The sequence below is a fragment of the Ranitomeya variabilis genome, chromosome 2 (genome assembly GCF_051348905.1).
Source record: "Ranitomeya variabilis isolate aRanVar5 chromosome 2, aRanVar5.hap1, whole genome shotgun sequence".
Classification (NCBI taxonomy): domain Eukaryota; kingdom Metazoa; phylum Chordata; class Amphibia; order Anura; family Dendrobatidae; genus Ranitomeya; species Ranitomeya variabilis.
Genome location: NC_135233.1, coordinates 181,547,507 through 181,570,719, shown reverse-complemented (window position 1 = coordinate 181,570,719; position 23,213 = coordinate 181,547,507). Strand labels below are relative to the sequence as shown.

The 23,213-nt window shown below is 44.2% G+C and overlaps 1 protein-coding gene across 1 annotated transcript in view; it reads right to left on the bottom strand.

Moving 5' to 3' along the window:
• The window catches only part of TAF5L (TATA-box binding protein associated factor 5 like), a 97,960-nt gene that overhangs the window by 19,253 nt on the left and 55,494 nt on the right, over positions 1-23,213 (bottom strand). Inside the window, exon 4 of the mRNA XM_077283258.1 lies at positions 13,372-14,096. Within this exon, the coding sequence (XP_077139373.1) occupies positions 13,372-14,096 (725 nt within the window). The remainder of the gene's footprint in view (positions 1-13,371; positions 14,097-23,213) is intronic.

Genomic DNA, 23,213 nt, shown 5'->3' with positions numbered 1-23,213 from the left:
ACACCCCAAAAAACACAGATCCCCAGTGCAATAGATGACCCAGAAATGCAAAACTCCCAATGAAAAAAAAAAAAAATAAAATTCTATGCCTCAGTCAAACACAATGTAACCAATATTAACACCTTTCTGACATCCGACGTACTATCCCGTCCATGTGGGCTGGGCCCGTATGACCATGGACGGGATAGTACGTCAAAGCCGATTGGCCGCGCACACGAGTGGTGTGCGGCCGAATGGGGCCGGGTGTCAACCGATTCACACAGCTGACACCCGGAACTAAGTGAAAGGAGCAGTCAGAAGGCTCCCATCGCTTTAACCCCCGAAACACTGCGATCAAACAAGATCGCAGCGTTCCGGTGGCATGGAGAAGCATCGCGCAGGGAGGGGGCTCCCTGCGTGCTTCCGTCAGACCCCCATAACAACGTGGTGTGATCACGTTGTTCTGAGGTTCTCCCTGCCTGCAGAACCCCAGATCCAAGATGGCCACGGGGTCCTGCAGGCAGGTGGCTTCTCAGTGCCTGCTGACAGCAGGACCTGAGAAGCCTTGTTCACTGACTGTCAGATCGCTGATCTGACACAATGCTGTGCAAAGTGTCAGATCAGCGATCTGACTTTACACAGTGATGTCCCACCCTGGGACAATGAAAAAAGGTAAAAATATATATATATACACACTGTGTACAAAATTTTTAAAAAAATTCCCAAAGAAAAAAATATTGTTTCAATAAATACACTGCTCAAAAAAATAAAGGGAACACAACAGATTATAAATCCAAGTAAATGAAACTTCTGTGAAATCAAACTGTCCACTTAGGATGCAACACTGATTGACAATCAATTTCACATGCTGTCGGGAAAATGGAATAGACAACAGATGGAAATTATTGGCAATTATCAATACACACTCACTAAAGGAGTGGTTCTGCAGATGGAGACCACAGACCACATCTCAGTACCAATGCTTTCTGGCTGATGTTTTTGTCACTTGAATGTTGGTCGTGTGTGGTAGCATGAGATGGACACTACAATCCACGCAAGTGGCTCTGGCAGTGCAGCTCATCCAGGATGGCACATCAATGCGAGCTGTGGCAAGGTGGTTTGCTGTGTCTGTCAGTGTAATGTCCAGAGGCTGGAGGCGCTACCAGGAGACAGGCCAGTACATCAGGAGACGTGGAGGGGGCCATAGGAGGGCAACAACCCAGAAGCAGATTAGCTACCTCAGACTTTGTGCAAGGAGGAACAGGAGCACTGCCAGAGCCCTGCAAAATGACCTCCAGCAGGCCACAAATGTGCATGTGTCTGCACAAACGGTTAGAAACCGACTCCATGAGGATGGTCTGAGCACCCGACGTCCACAGATGGGGGTTGTGCTCACAGCCCAACACCGTGCAGGAAGCTTGGCATTTGCCACAGAACACCAGGATTGGCAAATTCGCCACTGGCGCCCTGTGCTCTTCACAGATGAAAGGAGGTTCACACTAAGCACGTGACAGACGTGACAGTCTGGAGACGACGTGGAGTGCGATCTGCTGCCAGCAACATCCATCAGCATGACCCGTTTGGCAGTGGGTCAGTAATAGTGTAGGGTGGCATTTCTTTGGAGTGCCGCACAGCCCTCCATGTGCTCACCAGAGGTAGCCTGACTGCCATTAGGTACCGAGATGAGATCCTCACATCCCTTGTGAGACCATATACTGGTGCGGTAGGCCCTGGGTTCCTCCTAATGCAGGACAATGCCAGACCTCATGTGGCTGGAGTGTGTAAGCAGTTCCTTAAAGATGAAGACATTGAAACTATGGACTGGCCCGCCCATTCCTCCGACCTGAATCAGATTGAACACATCTGGGACATCATGTATCGCATCATCCACCAATGTCACGTTGCACCACAGACTGTCCAGGAGTTGGCGGAAGCTTTAATCCAGGTCTGGGGGGAGATCCCTCTGGAGAACATCTACCACCTCACCAGGACCATACCCAGGCATTGTAGGGAGGTCATACAGGCACGTGGAGACAACACACACTACTCAGCATCGTTTCTTTGTCTTGAGGCATTTTCATTGAAATTGGATCAGCCTGTAATTTGATTTTCCACTTTGATTTTGAGTATCATTCCAAATCCAGACCTCCATGGGATATTCATTCTGATTTACATTGATAATTTTTATGTTTTATTGTTCTCTACACATTCCACTATGTAATGAATAAAGATTTGCAACTGGAATATTTTATTCAGTGATATCTAGGATGTGGTATTTTAGTGTTCCCTTTATTTTTTGAGCAGTGTACATTTCTTTATGTAAATAAAAAAACCAAAACAATAAAAGTACACATATTTAGTATTGCCACGTCCGTAACGACCCGACCTATAAAACTGTCCCACTAGTTAACCCCTTCAGTGAACGCCGTAAAAAAAAAAGGCAAAACAATGCTTTCTCATCATACCGCTAAACAAAAAATGGAATAACATGCGATCAAAAAGACGGATATAAATAATCATGGTACTGCTGAAAACATCGTCTTGTCCAGCAAAAAACGAGCCACCATACAGCGTCACGAGCGAAAAAATAAAGTTATAGCTCTCAGAATAAAGTGATGCAAAAACAATTATTTTTTATATAAAATAGTTTTTATAGTATAAGACCCAAAAAAATGATATAAATGAGGTATCGCTGTCATCGTACTGACCCGAGGAATAAAAACTGTCTTATCAAGTTTACCACATGCGGAACGGTATAACCGCCCCCCCACAAAAGAAATTCATGAATTGCTGGTTTTGTTCATTCTGCCTCCCAAAAATCATAATAAAAAGCAATCAAAAACTGTAATGTGCCCGAAATGGTACCAATAAAAAAAGTCAACTTGTCCTGAAAAATCAAGACCTTACATGACTGAAGGTCAAAATATGGAAAAAATATAGCTCACAAAATGTGGAGATGCAAAAACTATCTAGGGGTTAGGGGTGTGTTGGAATTAGGCCGGGATCACACAAAGCGAGAAACGGCAGAGTCTCGCAGGTTAAAACCAAGCTCTGGCACCGGCACTCCAGAGCGGAGCGTGCAGCCGCATAGCAATACATGGGTCTGCACGCTCCGCTCCGGAGTGCCGGTGCCAGAGCTTGTTTTTCACCTGCGAGACTCGGCCGTATCTCGCTGTAGTGTGACTCCGGCCTTAGGGTTGGAGTTAGAATTGGGGGGTTTCCACTGTTTAGGCACATCAGGGGCTCTCCAAATGCGACATGGAGTCCGATCTCAATTCCAGCCAATTCTGCATTGAAAAAGTCAAACTGTGCTCCTTCCCTTCCGAGCACCTGCCGTGCGCCCAAACAGTGGTTTACCCCCACATATGGAGTATCAGCGTAATCAGGACAAATTAGACAACTTTTGGGGTCCAATTTCTCCTGTTACCCTTGTGAAAATAAAAATTTGGGGGCTAAAATAAATCATTTTTGTGGGGAAAAATGATTTTTTATTTTCACGGCTCTGCGTTATAAACTTTAGTGAAACACTTGGGGGGTTCAAGTTCTCACAACACATCAAGATAAGTTCCTTGGAGGGTCTAGTTTCCAAAATGATGTCACTTGTGGGGGGTTTCTACTGTTTGGGCACATCAGGGGCTCTCCAAACGCAACATGACGCCCGCAGACCAATCCATCTAAGTCTGCATTCCAAAACGTAACTACTTCCCTTCCAAGCCCCGATGTGTGCCCAAACAGTAGTTTTCTGCCACATATGGGGTATCAGGGTACTCAGGACAAATTGCACAACTTTTGGGGTCCAATTTCTCCTGTTAGCCTTGGGAAATAAATCAAATTGGATCTGAAGTAAATTTGTGAAAAAAAGTAAAATGTTCATTTTTTTAAAAACAAAACTTCCCAAAATTCCTGTGAGCACCTGAGGATTAATAAACTTCTTGAATGTGGTTTTGAGCAGCTTGAGGGGTGCAGTTTTTAGAATGGTGTCACTTTTGCGTTGTTTCTATCATATAGACCACTCAAATTGACTTAAAATATGATGTGGTCCCTAAAAGAAAATGGTGCTGTAAAAATGAGAAATCGCAGGTCAACTTTTAACCCTTATAACTCCTTAACAAACAAATATTTTGGGTGATTTAGAAATACACACTGACGTTGCCCTTGATGCAGTCAAAATACCAAAACATTGTTTCTCCGATTACCATAGCTTAATTACCACTGTTTTTAAAGCCACACAAATCAATGAACAAAATGTTTCCGACTTCTATTCAACTGCAATTTTGTGTCCAAAAAATGAAAATTGTACAGCAATTAATGATTAAATTTATCTAAGTTGCGATACTGTACTATGTGAGGATCCACAACATCAACAGTTGTACCCCTTAGAGTTTCTCAATTCCTTAAACCCTTCTGGCTTACCCCCTCATAAGTAGGTCTTGAAAAAAAAAATATGATCATCATGTTGCTAAGAAATCTTTACGCTAAACAAGGACTCATCAATGGAGCGAGATTAGTCATGACTAATTTAGGCAATTACACAATTACTGCAAAAGTCATTAATTCCGCTAAAACCGTTATCATACCTCGAATTAACCTCACACCTTCTGATCCAACTATGCCTTTCCACCTGAGCAGAAAGCAATTCCCAGTCAAAGCGGCATTTGCAATGACCATTAACCCCTTCCCGACCTTTGACGCCACGTAGGCGTCATGAAAGTCGGTGCCAATCCGACCTGTGATGCCTATGTGGCGTCATGGAATGATCGCGTCCCTGCAGATCGGGTGAAAGGGTTAACTCCAATTTCACCCGACCTGCAGGGGACAGGGGGAGTGGTACTACAGCCCAGGGGGGGTGGCTTCACCCCCCCTCGTGGCTACGATCGCTCTGATTGGCTGTTGAAATTGCAACAGCCAATCAGAGCAATTCGTAATATTTCACCTGTAAAAAGTGGTGAAATATTACAATCCAGCCATGGCCGATGCTGCAATATCATAAGCCATGGCTGGAAACCCTGATGTGCCCCCCCCCACAGCCACTGATCGCCTCCCCAGTCCTCCGATCTGTCCCGTAGTCCCCTCCGTCCGCCTGTCCGCTCCCCCGTTCTCCTGCCCGCTCCCCCGTGCTCCGATCCATCCCCCCGTGCTCCGATCCCCCCCCACTCATACTTACCGAGCCTCCCGGAGTCCGTCCGTCTTCTCCATGGGCGCACCATCTTCCAAAATGGCGGGCGCACGCGCAGTGCGCCCGCCGAATCTGCCGGCCGGCTGCGGATTCGTAGCAGTTTTCCATCAGGTTTACAGTACCATGTAAACCTATGGATAACCAAATCCGCTGTGCCCATGGTGCGGAAAATACCACACGGAAACGCTGTGTTGTATTTTCCGCAGCATGTCAATTCTTTGTGCGGATTCCGCAGCGTTTTACACCTGTTCTTCAATAGGAATCCGCAGCTGAAATCCGCACAAAAAACACTGGAAATCCGCGGAAAATCCGCAGGTAAAACGCAGTGCCTTTTACCTGCGGATTTTTCAAAAATGGTGCAGAAAAATCTCACATGAATCCGCAACGTGGGCACATAACCTTAGGGTTAGGGTTGGAATTAGGGCTACGATTGGAAATAGGGTTAAGATTAGGCCTGTGGTTAGGGTTATGGTTAGGGGTGTGTTGGGGTTAGGGTTGGGATTAGGGTTACGGTTGGCATTAGGGTTAGGATTAGGGTTATGGGTGTGTCGGGGTTAGGGTTTTGATTAGGGTTATGGCTAGAGTTGGGATTAGGGTTAGGGGTGTGTTGGGGTTAGTGTTGGAGTTAGAATTGAGGGGCTTCCACTTTTTAGGCACATCAAAGGTCTCCAAACGCAAGATGGCGCCACCATTGATTCCAGCCAATCTTGCGTTCAAAAAGTCAAATGGTGCTCCCTCCCTTTCGAGCCCCGACATGCGCCCAATCAGTGGTTTGCCCCCACATATGGGGTAACAGCATACTCAGGACAAACTGGGCAACAATTATTGGGGTCCAATTTCTCCTGTTACCCTTGCAAAAATAAAAAATTGCTTGCTAAAACATCATTTTTGAGGAAAGAAAAATATTTTTTTTATTTTCACGGCTCTGCGTTGTAAACTTCAGTGAAGCACTTGGGGGTTCAAACTGCTCACCACATATCTAGATAAGTTCCTTGGGGGGTCTAGTTTCCAAAAGAGGGTCAATTGTGGGGGGTTTCTACTGTTTAGGCACATAAGGGGCTCTGCAAACGCAACGTGACGCCCACAGACCATTCCATCAAAGTCTGCATTCCAAAACGTCACTACTTCCCTTCCGAGCCCCGACGTGTGCCCAAACAGTGGTTCCCCCCCAGATATGGGGTATCAGTGTACTCACGACAAACTGGACAACAACTTTTGAGGTCCAAATTTCTCCTGCTACCCTTGTGAAACTAAAAAAATTGCTTGCTAAAACAATTTTAGAGGAAAGAAAAATGATTTTTTATTTTCACGGCTCTGCGTTGTAAACTTTTGCAAAGCACTTTGGGGGTCAAAGTGCTCACCATATATCTAGATAAGTTCCTTGGAGGATCTAGTTTCCAAAATGGGGTCACTTGTGGGGGGTTTCTACTGTTTAGGCACATCAGGGGCTCTGCAAACGCAACGTGACGCCCGCGGACCATTCCATCAAAGTCTGCATTTCAAAAGTCACTACTACCCTTCCGAGCCTCGACGTGTGCCCAAGCAGTGGTTTACCCCCACATATGGGGTATCAGCGTACTCACGATAAACTGGACAACAACATTTGGGGTCCAATTTCTCCTGTTACTCTTGGGAAAATAAAAAATTGCGGGCTAAATAATTTTTGAGGAAAGAAAATTTTTTTTTTATTTTCACAGCTCTGCGTTATAAACTTCTGTGAAGCACTTGGGGGTTTAAAGTGGTCACCGCTAGTGTTGAGCGATACCGTCCGATACTTGAAAGTATCGGTATCGGAAAGTATCGGCCGATACCGGCAAAGTATCGGATCTAATCCGATACCCGATACCAATACAAGTCAATGGGACACCAAGTATCGGACGGTATCCTGTATGGTTCCCAGGGTCTGAAGGAGAGGAAATATATACTCACCCTCCGACGCAGCCTGGCCTTTACCGCCGTAACCGGGAGCCGTTGTACCTAAGAATGCGCGCTTGAAGGGCCTTAGATGAGGTCACTGCGCTCTGATTGGTCCGTAGCGGTCGCGTGACCGCTACGCGACCAATCACAAAGCAGTGACGTCACCTAAGGTCTTTCAAGCGCTTGAAATACCTTAGAAGACGTCCGCAGCTTCTGATTGGTCGCGTAGCGGTCGCGTGACCGCTACTCGACCAATCACAAAGCAGTGACGTCTTCTAAGGTATTTCAAGCGCTTGAAATACCTTAGAAGACGTCCGCAGCTTCTGATTGGTCGCGTAGCGGTCGCGTGACCGCTACTCGACCAATCACAAAGCAGTGACGTCTTCTAAGGTCTTTCAAGCGCTTGAAATACCTTAGAAGACGTCCGCAGCTTCTGATTGGTCGCGTAGCGGTCGCGTGACCGCTACTCGACCAATCACAAAGCAGTGACGTCTTCTAAGGTATTTCAAACGCTTAAAAGACCTTAGGTGACGTCACTGCTTTGTGATTGGTCGTGTAGCGGTCACGCGACCGCTACGGACCAATCAGAGCGCAGTGACCTCATCTAAGGCCCTGCAAGCGCGCATTCTTAGGTACAACGGCTCCCGGTTACGGCGGTAAAGTCCAGGAGCCGCCGGAGAGGTGAGTATATCCCTATTTAATTCTTTATTTTACACATTGATATTAATCCCGATACCGATTCCCGATACCACAAAAGTATTGGATCTCAGTATCGGAATTCCGATTCCCGCAAGTATCGGCCGATACCCGATACTTGCGGTATCGGAATGCTCAACACTAGTCACCGCACATCTAGATTAGTTCCATGGGAGGTCTAGTTTCCAAAATGGGGTCACATGTGGGGGAGCTCCAAAGTTTAGGCACACAGGGGCTCTCCAAACGCAACATGGTGTCCGCTAACGATTGGAGCTAATTTTTCATTCAAAAAGTCAAATGGCGCTCCTTCCCTTCCAAGCCCTGCCGTGTGCCCAAACACTGGTTTACCCCCACATGTGGGGTATCAGTGCAGTCAGGAGAAATTGGCCAATACATTTTAGGATCCATTTTATCCTGTTGCCCATGTGGAAATGAACAAATTGAGGCTAAAAGAAATTTTTTGTGAAAAAAAAAAGTACTTTTTCATTTTTACAGATCAATTTGTGAAGCACCTGGGGGTTCAAAGTACTCACTATACATCTAGATAAGTTCCTTGGGGGGTCTAGTTTCCAAAATGGGGTCACTTGTGGGGGAGTTCCAATGTTTAGGCACACAGGGGCTCTCCAAACGCAACATGGTGTCCGCTAAAGATTGGAGCCAATTTTTCATTCAAAAAGTCAAATGGCGCTCCTTCCCTTCCGAGCCCTGTCGTGCGCCCAAACAGTGGTTCCCCCCCACATATGGGGTATCGGCGTACTCAGGACAAATTGTGCAATAACTTTTGGGGTCCAGTTTCTCTTTTTACCCTTGGGAAAATAAAAGAATTGTTGCTAAAATATCATTTTTGTGACTGAAAAGTTAAATGTTCATTTTTGCCTTCCATGTTGCTTCTGCTGATGTGAAGCCCCTGAAGGGTTAATAAACTTCTTGAATGTGGTTTTGAGTACCTTGAGGGGTGCAGTTTTTAGAATGGTGTCACTTTTGGGTATTTTCAGCCATATAGACCCCTCAAACTGACTTCAAATGTGAGGTGGTCCCTAAAAAAAATGGTTTTGTAAATTTTGTTGTAAAAATGAGAAATTGCTGGTCCAATTTTAACCCTTATAACTTCCTAGCAAAAAAAAATTTTGTTTACAAAATTGTGCTGATGTAAAGTAGACATGTGGGTAATGTTATTTATTAACTATTTTGTGTCACATAGCTCTCTTGTTTAACAGAATATAAATTCAAAATTTCAAAATTTTAGCCAAATTTGCATTTTTTTCACAAATAAACGCAAAAATTATCGACCTAAATATACCACTAACATGAAGCCCAATATGTCACGAAAAAAACAATCTCAGAACCGCTAGGATCCGTTGAAGCGTTCCCGAGTTATTACCTCATAAAGGGACACTGGTCAGAATTGCAAAAAACGGCAAGGTCATTAAGGTCAAAATAGGCTGGGTCATGAAGGGGTTAATAAAGCACAGGGACAAACGCTTCAAACAGCTGGCATGTTCCTACCAAAACCAGTATTCTCACACGGCCAGTTGTACGTGGCATTTTCAAGAGTGCGAAGCCTCAAAAATATACGTGTCTGCGTAAGCGATACTTACAATCAAAAAGTCACTCAGACTGACATTATCACCCCCAAATGTTGAGTTTAAGGAGGTTTTATAACAGCGATATTTTATTCTGCTAAGACATTTTATTGGCCTCTAGTTATCAAACCAATTTTTTGTATTAACAATCTACATATATAAATACTTGTCTGTGCTCATCGTCATTAACCCCTTCACCCCCGGAGCTTTTTCAGTTTTTTCGTTTTTCGCTCCCCTTCTTCCCAGAGCCATAACTTTTTTATTTTTCCGTCAATATGGCCATGTGAGGGCTTATTTTTTGCGGGACGAGATGTACTTTTGAACGATACCATTGGTTTTACCATGCCATGTAACAGAAAACGGGAAAAAAATTCCAAGTGTGATGAAATTGCAAAAAAAGTGCAATCTCACACTTGTTTTTTGTTTGGCTTTTTTTCTAGGTTCACCAAATGCTAAAACTAACCTGCCATTATGATTCTCCAGGTCAGTACGAGTTCATAGACACCTAACATGTCTAGGTTATTTTTTATCTAAGTGGTGAAAAAAAATTCCAAATTTTGCTTAAAAAAAAAAAAAAAAAATGTGAGCGATTTTCCGATACCCGTAGCGTCTCCAATTTTTATGATCTGGGGTCGGGTGAGGGCTTATTTTTTGCGTGCCGAGCTGGTGTTTTTAATGATACCATTTTGGTGCAGATACATTCTTTTGATCGCCCGTTATTGCATTTTAATGTAATGTCGCGGCGACCAAAAAAACGTAATTTTGGCGTTTTGATTTTTTTCCTCGCTACGCCATTTAGCGGTCAGGTTAATGCTTTGTTTTTATTGATAGATCAGGCGATTCTGAACGCGGCGATACCAAATATGTGTATGTTTTTGTTTTTTTTTAATTGTTTTATTTTGATTGGGGCGAAAGCGGGGTGATTTGAACTTTTATGTATTATTTATTTTTTTTATATTTTTAAACACTTTTTTTTATTTTGTCATGCTTCAATAGCCTCCATAGGAGGCTAGAAGCATGCACAACTCGATCGGCTCTGCTACATAGAGGTGAAGCACAGATCACCTCTATGTAGCAGAAAGGCAGGTGTACTTTGAGCGCCGACCACAGGGTGGCGCTCAAAGCAATCGGCCATCAACAACCATAGAGGTCTCAAGGAGACCTCTGGTTGTTATGACAATGCACCGCTGACCCCCGACCATGTGACGGGTCAGCAGTGCGAGCATTTCCGGCCGCGCGGGCGGGAGCGCTAGTTAAATGCCGCTGTCAGCGCTTGACGGCGGCATTTAACTAGTTAATGGGCGCGGGCGGATCGCGATTCCGCTCGCGCTCATTGCGCACACATGTCAGCTGTACAAAACAGCTGACATGTCGCGGCTTTAAGGTGGGCTCACCGCCGGAGCCCACCTTAAAGCAGGGGATCTGCCAGCTGACGTACTATTCCGTCAGCTGGCAGAAAGGGGTTAAAATACATTTACATTGACCAGCTTGCTTTTTCGGAAATTGCTTGAGCCCCCGACCACCAATGTGCAAAAATTTTGCACGGGCCAGCTAGTAGTTAATAAATAACATTTCCCACCTGTCTACTTTACCTCAGCTCAATTTTTGAAACATAATTTTTTTTTTTTTTACAGGAAGTTATAGAGATGAGCGAACCTTTCAAGGTTTGTTTTGAATTCGCCAAACTGTTCGACAAACGTACCGGAACCCCATTATATTCAATGGGAGACAAAACCAAATGCATAGACAACAATTTAAGGGGTGACAAAAGCTTCCCAAACAGCTAATACTAGTGCCAGACACCACGAATCAAATGACCCACAGTAGAAATTGGCTATGCATGAGGTATCGGGGTCTGGGCCAACATTTACAGCTTGGAATTGAAGTTTCAATTAGGACCTGGTGGTTAAAGCGAAACTGTCACCAGGTTTGGCCGATATAAGATATGGCCACCACCTTTCAGGGCTTATCTACAGCATTCTATAATACTATAGATAAGTTGCTATTAACCCTGTGTGACCAACTATTTACTATTGATGCTGCCTATGCGGCATCAATAGTTAAAAGATCTAATGTTAAAAATAATTTAAAAAATCGTTATATACTCACCGTCCATCGGCCCCCGGATCAGGAACAGGCCTTCTCCGCTCCTCGCGACGCTCCGGTGACCGGTCCATGCATTGCGGTCTCGCGAGATGATGACGTAGTGGTCTCGCGAGACCGCTACATCATCATCTCGCGAGACCGCAATGCACGCTTGAGACCGGAGCGCGCGAGGAGCATCGTTAACCGCTTCGCCTGGATCCAGGGCCAACAGAAGGTGAGTATATAACTATTTTTTATTTTAATTCTTTTTTTTTTTTTTTTAACAGGGATATGATGCCCACATTGCTATATACTGCGTAGGCTGTGCTATATACTACGTAGGCTGTGCAATATAATATGTGGGCTGTGCAATGTACTGCGTGGGCTGTGCAATATAATACGTGGGCTGTGCAATATAATACGTGGGCTGTGCAATGTACTGCGTGGGCTGTGCAATATACTACGTGGGCTGCTATATACTACGTGGGCTGCTATATACTACGTGGGCTGCTATATACTACGTGGGCTGTGCTATATACTACGTGGGCTGTGCTATATACTACGTCGTGGGCTGTGCAATGTACTGCGTGGGCTGTGCAATGTACTGCGTGGGCTGTGCAATGTACTGCGTGGGCTGTGCAATGTACTACGTGGCCTGTGCAATGCACTACGTGGCCTGTGTTATGCACTACGTGGCCTGTGTTATGCACTACGTGGCCTGTGTTATGCACTACGTGGCCTGTGTTATGCACTACGTGGCCTGTGTTATGCACTACGTGGGCTGCGTTATATACTGCGTGCGTGGGCTGTTATATATGCTACGTGGGCTGTTATAAACTACGTGGCTGTGTTATATGCTATGTGGGCTGTTATACACTCCGTGCGCTGTGCTATATACTACGTGGCTGTGCTATATACTCCGTGGGCTGTGTTATATACTATGTGGCTGTGCTATATACTCCATGGCTGTGCTATATCCTCCGTGGGCTGTGCTATATACTCCGTGGCTGTGCTATATCCTCCGTGGGCTGTGCTATATACTCCGTGGGCTGTGCTATATACTCCGTGGCTGTGCTATATACTCCGTGGCTGTGCTATATACTCCGTGGCTGTGCTATATACTCCGTGGCTGTGCTATATACTACGTGGCTGTGCAATACACTACGTGGCCTGTTATATACTACATGGCCGGCCGCGAACAATCAGACAGGCGCAGTCCGGCTGCGAATTGGCACGGGATTTGAACCACGCTTCGCTAATTGGTCGCGGCCGGCCGAATCCTGTGTATTCAATGTATTATTCTAAAATCTTCATAAATAAACTACATACATATTCTAGAATACCCGATGCGTTAGAATCGGGTTACCATCTAGTCTTTCTATATTTCTGGTGACAGTCATGTGACTGCTTTTCTTTTGTGGAACGAGTTGATGTTTTTATTAACATTTTCAAGCACATAACATTTTTTGATCACTTTCTATTTCGAATTTTTGGAAGGTAGAACAAAAAAAGTAATTTGTGACCGTTTTGTGTGCTGTTCACAGTGTGGTAAGACAGAATAAATTCTTAGAATCAGAAACGTTACCCCTTGGATCCCAGTCAGATGCCTCTCACTCAGCCAAACCACAGCTCACACTTTGCAGTGATGAGGGGCAGAATCCCAAAACAGGGTCTGCAAATTGAGATTCTGGTTTTGGCTTTTATCCTAAGTCATGTGACAAGGCTCGTTAGAGAGTCTATATTGACTGTTAGGATTGCTACTTCCAATAGGTGGCAATACAGTTCTAGTCCTCTTCCTCTACGAAGAGACAATTTGCATATTTTAAAGAGGAGCATTGTGGCTTTAAACTCTCCTCACCTCGGTATGCTTGACATGTCACTCTCCGCAAGGAGAAACCTTATCCTTTGGAATGAAGTACAAACATGAAACCTTACCTCTTCTAGGATATCACTAGATAGCTGTATGCGGGAAACATCCACTCCATTCCGTTCGGTTTTAAGCTTTTTTGTTCTCAGACTCCACAGTTTAATTAAGGAGTTATCAAAACCAGCAACAAGTAGTCTACCATTAGGAGAAGCATCAGCTGTGTTCAGCAAATTTTCAGTGTTGTAAAAGGCATAAAAACACACAGTTGTAAGCGAAGGTGGCCCATCTTTAACTCTTTTCATACATTCTTGCAGCTCCTCAAGTTTTGCTTCATTTTGGAGAATTGGAGCTGGAACATCCTGCGCCTCAAGATTACCATTTCCTCCTCTTGTAGAAAAACTGTTACTTCCATATAGTTGGTACTCTGCTCTCTTCATTGGCTGAACATCTAAATGGATGTGTAATGTCAGAGCCTTCAGTAGGGCAATATTGTCATCACTTTGGAGATAGCGAAGGAAATAATTATAGCTGTCTTCCTGAAGGCGGACAACATACTTGTTATCTAAGAAGGCTTGCAACTTAACATTGGAGTGGATATCTTGCATGGTCATTGTTGTTTGAAGCTGTTCAATTATCTCTCGTTGCACTGGATTCTGAAGAAACATTCCATGGAAACGACTATAGAAGCTATCCACCATACTTTTTAGGCAATTCTGAACCATGTCAAGATGGATATAAACAAATAAGGGATAGAGCACAGCAGCCACATCCTGGCTTTCATGAGAATCATTTTCTGTAAAGTAAAAACAAATACGGTAATTAGACAATCTTAAATACATTAAAAAAAGTGCCAAGCTGAGTGAAATTGAACGCTTGTTTTGTGTTCTGTATTACTTAAGGCTGTGTGCACACGTTCTGGATTTTTCACACTTTTTCGTTATAAAAACGCGATAAAAACGCTTAAAATACGCATGCATATGCATCCCATCATTTAGAGTGCATTCCGCAATATTTGTGCATATGTTGAGTTTTTTTCCGCAAAAAAAAAAAGCATCGCGGGAAAAAAACGCAGCATGTTCATTAATTTTGCGGATTATTGCATCCCAGAACCTCCTGAAAAAAAAAAAAACGCAAAAAAAACGCGCAAAAACGCAAGTAATCCATGAAAAAATGCGAAAAATCCGCATGCGGATTTCTTGCATAAAATGTCCAGTTTTGTTCAGGAAATTTCTGCAAGAAATCCTGGCGTGTGCACATAGCCTAAATCTCTTATCTGTCCTCAACACTTGAGTGATGGATTCTGAAATATATTGCCAGATGCATACTATGAGAACCAGTGTCTGAGCACCCTGTGCTCTTCACAGATGAAAGCAGGTTCACACTGAGCACGTGACAGACGTGACAGAGTCTGGAGACACCGTGGAGAGCGATCTGCCTGCAACATCCTTCAGCATGACCAGTTTGGCAGTGGGTCAGTAATGGTGTGGGGTGGCATTACTTTGGCGGGCCGCACAGCCCTCCATGTGCTCACCAGAGATAGCCTGACTGCCATTAGGTACTGAGATGAGATCCTCAGACCCCTTGTGAGACCATATGCTGGTGCGGTTGGCCCTTGGTTCCTCCTTATGCAGGACAATGCCAGACCTCATGTGGCTGGAGTGTGTAAGCAGTTTCTGAAAGATGAAGACATTGAAACTATGGACTGGCCGCCTGTTCCCCAGACCTGAATCCGATTGAACACATCTGGGACATCATGTCTCGCACCACCCACCAACGTCACACCAGACTGTCCAGGAGTTGGCGGATGCTTTATTCCAGGTCTGGGAGGAGATCCCTCAGGAGACCATCTGCTGCCTCATTAGGAGCAGGACCAGATGTTGTAGGGAGATCATACAGGCACGTCGAGGCCACACACACTACTGAGCATTAGGGTTGAGCGACCTTAGCTTTTTTAGGATCGAGGTGGGTTTTGTGAAACCCGACCTTCTCAGATGTCGGATCGTATGGAATCGGCCGATTCTACTGTAAAGTCGGGTTCCGAACCCGGAACACGAAACCTAATGTATGTCAATGAATCTCTCTCTCTCTCTCTCTCTCTCTCTCTCTCTCTCTCTCTGTGCAAGGCATATGTTATTTTTTGACTCCGGAAATTACTACGTCCGAAAACGTAACATAGCACTATGATGCCGCAGGAGCCGGAACCTATGTCATCACGCTGCCCACAATTAATTGGCTCAAAAAAATGGCGGGGAAGGCGTCATTCGAAACGCGACTTTGGCGCCAAGTTCGCGTTCCACGTGGCCGACCCACACTGGGATCGGATCGGGTTTCATGAGACGCCGACTTTGCCAAAAGTCGGCGACTTATGAAAATGAACGACCCGTTTCGCTCAACCCTACTGAGCATCATTTCCTTGTCTTGAGGCATTTCCACTGAAGTTGGATCAGCCTGTAATTTGATTTTCCACTTTGATTTTGAGTATAATTCCAAATCCAGACCTTCATGGGATATTAATTTTGATTTACATCGATCATTTTTATGTTTTATTGTTCTTAATACATTCCACTATGTAATAAATAAAGATGTGCAACTGAAATACTTCATTCAGTGTTATCTAGGATGTGGTATTTTAGTGTACCCTTTATTTTTTTGAGCAGTGTGTGTGTGTGTATATATATTAATCTCATGGTCCTACTGCATGATGGCAAAACAGGACAGGGCGCTGCAAAAAAAACATATCAGTCACCCATAAGGCCGGGTTCACATTGCGTTAAACCCGTCCGTTAGACGGACTACGTTACACCGCGGCATAACGTAGTCCGTTAATGCCGCCACTGAATCCAATGTCGGACGCATCTCTAGCCTAATAGGGCTGTCCATATCAGCAATGCGTGCTCTCGATTAGCGATGGTATTTGATCTATGCAAATTTTAGTTATATACTCATCTGAGCTGTAGCTTGTCATAATATAAGCGCAGACACCCGTCCAAAGAGAGTCATTGGTCACTGATCAGACTCTCTTCCAAAATCAACATACCTGAGCAATGTAGCTATCTCCATATGTAACTAACAAAGTTGCACTGTTTTTTTTTTTTCTTATAAAGGATAAAGTATGTAAACATGAAATATATGAAATTTGAATTGCATTACTGGTCCAGAAAATAGGCCAAAAAACTCTTTGTATGCACCAGCTCAAACCAGTCTTCTGTTTGAAAGTGACGATCAGTATTTGTGAGGCAAAACAAGGAGTGGAACAATCACAGGAAAAGTATAATAGAAACACGTCACCACTTCTGTATTCATCACCACTCCTGGTTTTGGCTTACAGATACTGAGGTAAAAACTCACCAAATACTGAACGTGTCAATGTGGCCTTAGTGTTTGTATACATGGGCCCTCTGGCAGAGCACTCCACCACCCATCAGCGAATACTTCCGGGACATAGTGCGCCGGCGCATGCGCACTAATGCTTTTCGGCTTTGCCCGCAGTTGGGCAAAGCATACTGAGCGTGCGCAAGGCAAGATTGCCTTGCGCAGGCGTGTACTACGGAGGACACAGCATGAACTTCAATCCAATATTGCGGCCAGCATGCAGCCAGCAGATAAGTAAAGGGTGAATCAAACACCCGAAAACCCCGCCCATATGACCGCAAACCTGTCCCGTCAAATTCAGGTGACAGGTTCCCTTTAAAGGGAATCTATTGGCAGGATTGTGCGCAGTAACCTAAAGAAAGTGTCAGGTTGGCGCAGTTATACTGATTAAAATGATACCTTGGTTGATTAGGAACAGTTTTGAAATTACAAGGTTCCTGGGCACTACTTTGATAGTGCACACACCGGATGTTATGACTATCCCTGCAAACTGTCTTCCAACTTGAAGCACAAAGCGAGTGCTGTCACTGGATGTTATGAGCGCGCACACCGGAAGTCACGATAGTCTCCGCAAACTGTGTTCCAGCTTGGAGTGCAGAGCGAGCGCTGTTATATGAATTTGGACTCGTCAGGCCAAAGCAAAGATTTCCACTGGTCTAATGTCCATTCCTTGTGTTCTTTAGCTTGAGCTGCTGTTAACCTGCGATTTCTGTGGCTGGTGACTCAGATAAACTTATCCCCAGAAGCAGAGGTGACTCTTGGTCTTCCTTTCCTGGGGCGGTCCTCATGTGAGCCAGTTTCTTTGTAGCGCTTGATGGTTTTTGCCACTGCACTTGGGGACACTTAGGCTAGGTTCAGATTGCGTTAGTGCAATCCGTTTAGCGCGAGCGCTAGCGGATTGCGCTAACGCAATGTCTTTTTCGGGGCCGCGTTCAGGGGTCGCGTTAACGTCCCCGCTCTCGCAGATCCCCGATCTGCGAGAGCGGAGAACGGACCTCTGGCGCGCCGGACGCTGCAAGCAGCGTCCGAGGCGCGCTACAAAAGACCGGCACATCGCTAGCGCGTGCCGAAAATGACACGCGCTAGCAATGCGCTCTAACATTGCCGGCAATGGGAGCGCTAAAGGACGCGGTGCACGGCGTTAATTTCACCGTGCAATGCTGTCCGTTAGCGCTATCCCATTAACGCAATGGGAACCTAGCCTTACACAGTTTTCCCAATTTTTCGGACTGACTGACCTTCATTTCTTAAAGTAATGATGGCCACTCGTTTTTCTTTTTAGCTGCTTTTTTCTTGCCATAATACAAATTCTAACTGTCTATTCAGCTGTGTATCCACCAGACTTCTGCAAAACACAACTGATGGTCCCAACACCATCTATAAGGCAAGAAATCCCACTTATTAAACCTGGCAGGGCATACCTGTGAAGTGAAAACCATTCCTGGTGACTACCTCTTGAAGCTCATAAAGAGAATGCCAAGAGTGTGCAAAGCAGTCATCAAAGCAAAAGGTGGCTACTTTGAAGAATCTAGAATATAAGACAATTTCAGTTGTTTCACACTTTTTTTGTTAATTCATAGTTTTGAGGCCTTCAGTGTGAATGTACAATTTTCTTTGTCTTAAATGAAAAAACACAAAAAGAATTGTCCTAAAGCCAAATTGGATATAATTCCACACCAAACATAAAAAAGGGTGGTGGACAAAAGTATTGGCACTGTTCGAAAAATCATGTGATGCTTCTCTAATTTGTGTAATTAACAGCACCTATAACTTACCTGTGGCACCTAACAGGTGTTGGCAATAACAATCACACTTGCAGCCAGTTGACATGGATTAAAGTGGACTCAACCTCTGTCCTGTGTCCTTGTGTGTACCACATTGAGCATGGAGAAAAGAAAGAAGACCAAAGAATTGTCTGAGGACTTGAGAAACCAAATTGTGAGGAAGCATGAGCAATCTCAAGGCTACAAGTCCATCTCCAAAGACCTGAATGTTCCTGTGTCTACCGTGCGCAGTGTCATCAAGAAGTTTAAAGCCCATGGCACTGTGGCCAACCTCCCTAGATGTGGACGCAAAAGAAAAATTGACAAGAGATTTCAACGCAAGATTGTGTGGATGTTGGATAAAGAATCTCGACTAACATCCAAACAAGTTCAAGCTGCCCTGCAGTCCGAGGGTACAACAGTGTCAACCCGTACTATCCGTCGGCGTCTGAATGAAAAGGGACTGTATGGTAGGAGACCCAGGAAGACCCCACTTCTTACCCCGAGACTTAAAAAAGCCAGGCTGGAGTTTGCCAAAACTTGCCTAAAACGTTTTGGAACAATGTTCTCTGGTCAGATGAGACCAAAGTAGAGCTTTTTGGGCAAAGGCATCAACATAGAGTTTACAGGAGAAAAAAAAGAGGCATTCAAAGAAAAGAACACGGTCCCTACAGTCAAACATGGCGGAGGTTCCCTGATGTTTTGGGGTTGCTTTGCTGCCTCTGGCACTGGACTGCTTGACCGTGTGCATGGCATTATGAAGTCTGAAGACTACCAACAAATTTTGCAGCATAATGTAGGGCCCAGTGTGAGAAAGCTGGGTCTCCCTCAGAGGTCATGGGTCTTCCAGCAGGACAATGACCCAAAACACACTTCAAAAAGCACTAGAAAATGGTTTGAGAGAAAGCACTGGAGACTTCTAAGGTGGCCAGCAATGAGTCCAGACCTGAATCACATAGAACACCTGTGGAGAGATCTAAAAATGGCTGTTTGGAGAAGGCACCCTTCAAATATCAGGGACCTGGAGCAGTTTGCCAAAGAAGAATGGCCTAAAATTCCAGCAGAGCATTGTAAGACACTCATTGATGGTTACCGAAAGCGGTTGGTCGCAGTTATTTTGGCTAAAGGTTGTGCAACCAAGTATTAGGCTGAGGGTGCCAATACTTTTGTCTGGCCCATTTTTGGAGTTTTGTGTGAATGATCAATGTTGTGCTTTTTGCTTCATTCTCTTTTGTGTTTTTACATTTAACACAAATTAAATGAAGCTAATAATACCAAAGAATTTGTGATTGCAATCATTTTCAGGAAGAAACTGAGTATTATCTGACAGAATTGCAGGGGTGTCAATACTTTTGGCCACAACTGTATACACACATTGTGTGTGTGTGTGTGTGTGTGTGTGTGTGTGTGTGTGTGTGTGTGTGTGTGTGTGTGTGTGTGTGTGTATATAGATAGGGAAAAAAAAAAACAACCAGCACTCCTAATGTGAACACGTGCACGCTGCAAACTGCATAATGTAGATAAAAAGGAACACAGCCGCACATGTACATGAATCTAGGCCATGTGAAAACACAGACAAATATCCAATATGAATCATACTTCTCAAAAATATTTTTTGACAAATGTTATAAAAAAAATTTTTTTTCATAAAACTTACAGTAATAGATGAATTGAAGATTCTTAGCGCATAAATTGGCCAATTCATGTGCGCCCATCAACCACGGCAAGGTGATCTCCTTCTGATGGGTCCTACTCTACCGTACATGCCACTCTTGGGCCACCAGCCTACAACTATGGACAAACATGTCACTCTAGGGCTAAACCTTCAATTTATGGGCAGGTAGAGTTGATTACCGCCACCTGCAGGGTCAATGGGAGGAGTGCAAGATCAGCACTTTTTTTTCCTCTATTTAGTTACTGGATGCTGGCTGCTTCCAGGCTGATACATACACACACACACACGTGTGTGTATATACAGGTCCTTCTCAAAAAATTAGCATATAGTGTTAAATTTCATTATTTACCATAATGTAATGATTACAATTAAACTTTCATATATTATAGATTCATTATCCACCAACTGAAATTTGTCAGGTCTTTTATTGTTTTAATACTGATGATTTTGGCCTACAACTCCTGATAACCCAAAAAACCTGTCTCAATAAATTAGCATATCAAGAAAAGGTTCTCTAAACGACCTATTACCCTAATCTTCTGAATCAACTAATTAACTCTAAACACATGCAAAAGATACCTGAGGCTTTTAAAAACTCCCTGCCTGGTTCATTACTCAAAACCCCCATCATGGGTAAGACTAGCGACCTGACAGATGTCAAGAAGGCCATCATTGACACCCTCAAGCAAGAGGGTAAGACCCAGAAAGAAATTTCTCAACAAATAGGCTGTTCCCAGAGTGCTGTATCAAGGCACCTCAATGGTAAGTCTGTTGGAAGGCAAAAATGTGGCAGAAAACGCTGTACAACGAGAAGAGGTGACCGGACCCTGAGGTAGATTGTGGAGAAGGACCGATTCCAGACCTTGGGGAACCTGAGGAAGCAGTGGACTGAGTCTGGTGTGGAAACATCCAGAGCCACCGTGCACAGGCGTGTGCAGGAAATGGGCTACAGGTGCCACATTCCCCAGGTAAAGCCACTTTTGAAACAGCGGCAGAAGCGCCTGACCTGGGCTACAGAGAAGCAGCACTGGACTGTTGCTAAGTGGTCCCAAGTACTTTTTTCTGATGAAAGCAAATTTTGCATGTCATTCGGAAATCAAGGTGCCAGAGTCTGGAGGAAGACTGGGGAGAAGGAAATGCCAAAATGCCTGAAGTCCAGTGTCAAGTACCCACAGTCAGTGATGGTGTGGGGTGCCATGTCAGCTGCTGGTGTTGGTCCACTGTGTTTCATCAAGGGCAGGGTCAATGCAGCTAGCTATCAGGAGATTTTGGAGCACTTCATGCTTCCATCGGCTGAAATGCTTTATGGAGATGAAGATTTCATTTTTCAGCACGACCTGGCACCTGCTCACAGTGCCAAAACCACTGGTAAATGGTTTACTGACCATGGTATTACTGTGCTCAATTGGCCTGCCAACTCTCCTGACCTGAACCCCATAGAGAATCTGTGGGATATTGTGAAGAGAAAGTTGAGAGACGCAAGACCCAACACTCTGGATGAGCTTAAGGCCGCTATTGAAGCATCCTGGGCCTCCATAACATCTCAGCAGTGTCACAGGCTGATTGCCTCCATGCCACGCCGCATTGAAGCAGTCATTTCTGCCAAAGGATTCCCGACCAAGTATTGAGTGCATAACTGAACATTATTATTTGATGGTTTTTTTGTTTGTTATTAAAAAACACTTTTATTTGATTGGACGGGTGAAATATGCTAATTTATTGAGACAGGTTTTTTGGGTTATCAGGAGTTGTAGGCCAAAATCATCAGTATTAAAACAATAAAAGACCTGACAAATTTCAGTTGGTGGATAATGAATCTATAATATATGAAAGTTTAATTGTAATCATTACATTATGGTAAATAATGAAATTTAACACTATATGCTAATTTTTTGAGAAGGACCTGTATATATATATATATATATATATATATATATATATATATATATATATATATATATATATATACACATACATATATACATACATATATATATATACACACACACACCGTATATACTCGAGTATAAGCCGACCCGAGTATAAGCCGACCCCCCTAATTTTGCCACAAAAAACTGGGAAAACTTATTGACTCGAGTATAAGCCTAGGGGGGAAAATGCAGCAGCTACCGGTAAATGTCAAAAGTAATAATAGATACCAATAAAAGTAAAATTAATTGAGACATCAGTAGGTTAAGTGTCTTTGAATATCCATATTGAATCAGGAGCCCCATATAATGCTCCATACTGTTCATTATGGCCCCATAAGATGTTCCATATTAAAATATGCCCCATATAATCCTGCATAAAGGTTAATAAAGGCCCCATAAGATGCTCCATAGACACATTTGCCCAATATAATGCTGCACAAATGCTGATTATGGCCCCATAAGATGCTCTATAAAGATATTTGCCCCTTATAGTGCTGCACAAACGTTATGGCCCTATAAGATGCTCCATACAGACACTTGCCCCATATGCCGTAGTGCCCTACAAACGTTAATTATGGCCCCATACAGACACTTGCCCCATATAGTGCTGCACAAACATTATGCCCCTATATAGTGCTGCAGAAACGTTATGGCCCCATATAGTGCTGCAGAAACGTTATGGCCCCATATAGTGCTGCAGGAATGTTATGGCCCCATATAGTGCTGCAGGAACGTTATGGCCCCCATATAGTGAGGCAGGAATGTTATGGCCCCATATAGTGCTGCAGGAATGTTATGGCCCCATATAGTGCTGCAGGAATGTTATGGCCCCATATAGTGCTGCAGGAATGTTATGGCCCCATATAGTGCTGCAGGAACGTTATGGCCCCCATATAGTGCTGCAGGAATGTTATGGCCCCATATAGTGCTGCAGGAATGTTATGGCCCCATATAGTGCTGCAGGAATGTTATGGCCCCATATAGTGCTGCAGGAACGTTATGGCCCCATATAGTGCTGCAGGAACGTTATGGCCCCATATAGTGCTGCAGAAACGTTATGGCCCCATATAGTGCTGCAGGAATGTTATGGCCCCATATAGTGCCGCAGGAATGTTATGGCCCCATATAGTGCCGCAGGAATGTTATGGCCCCATATAGTGCTGCAGGAA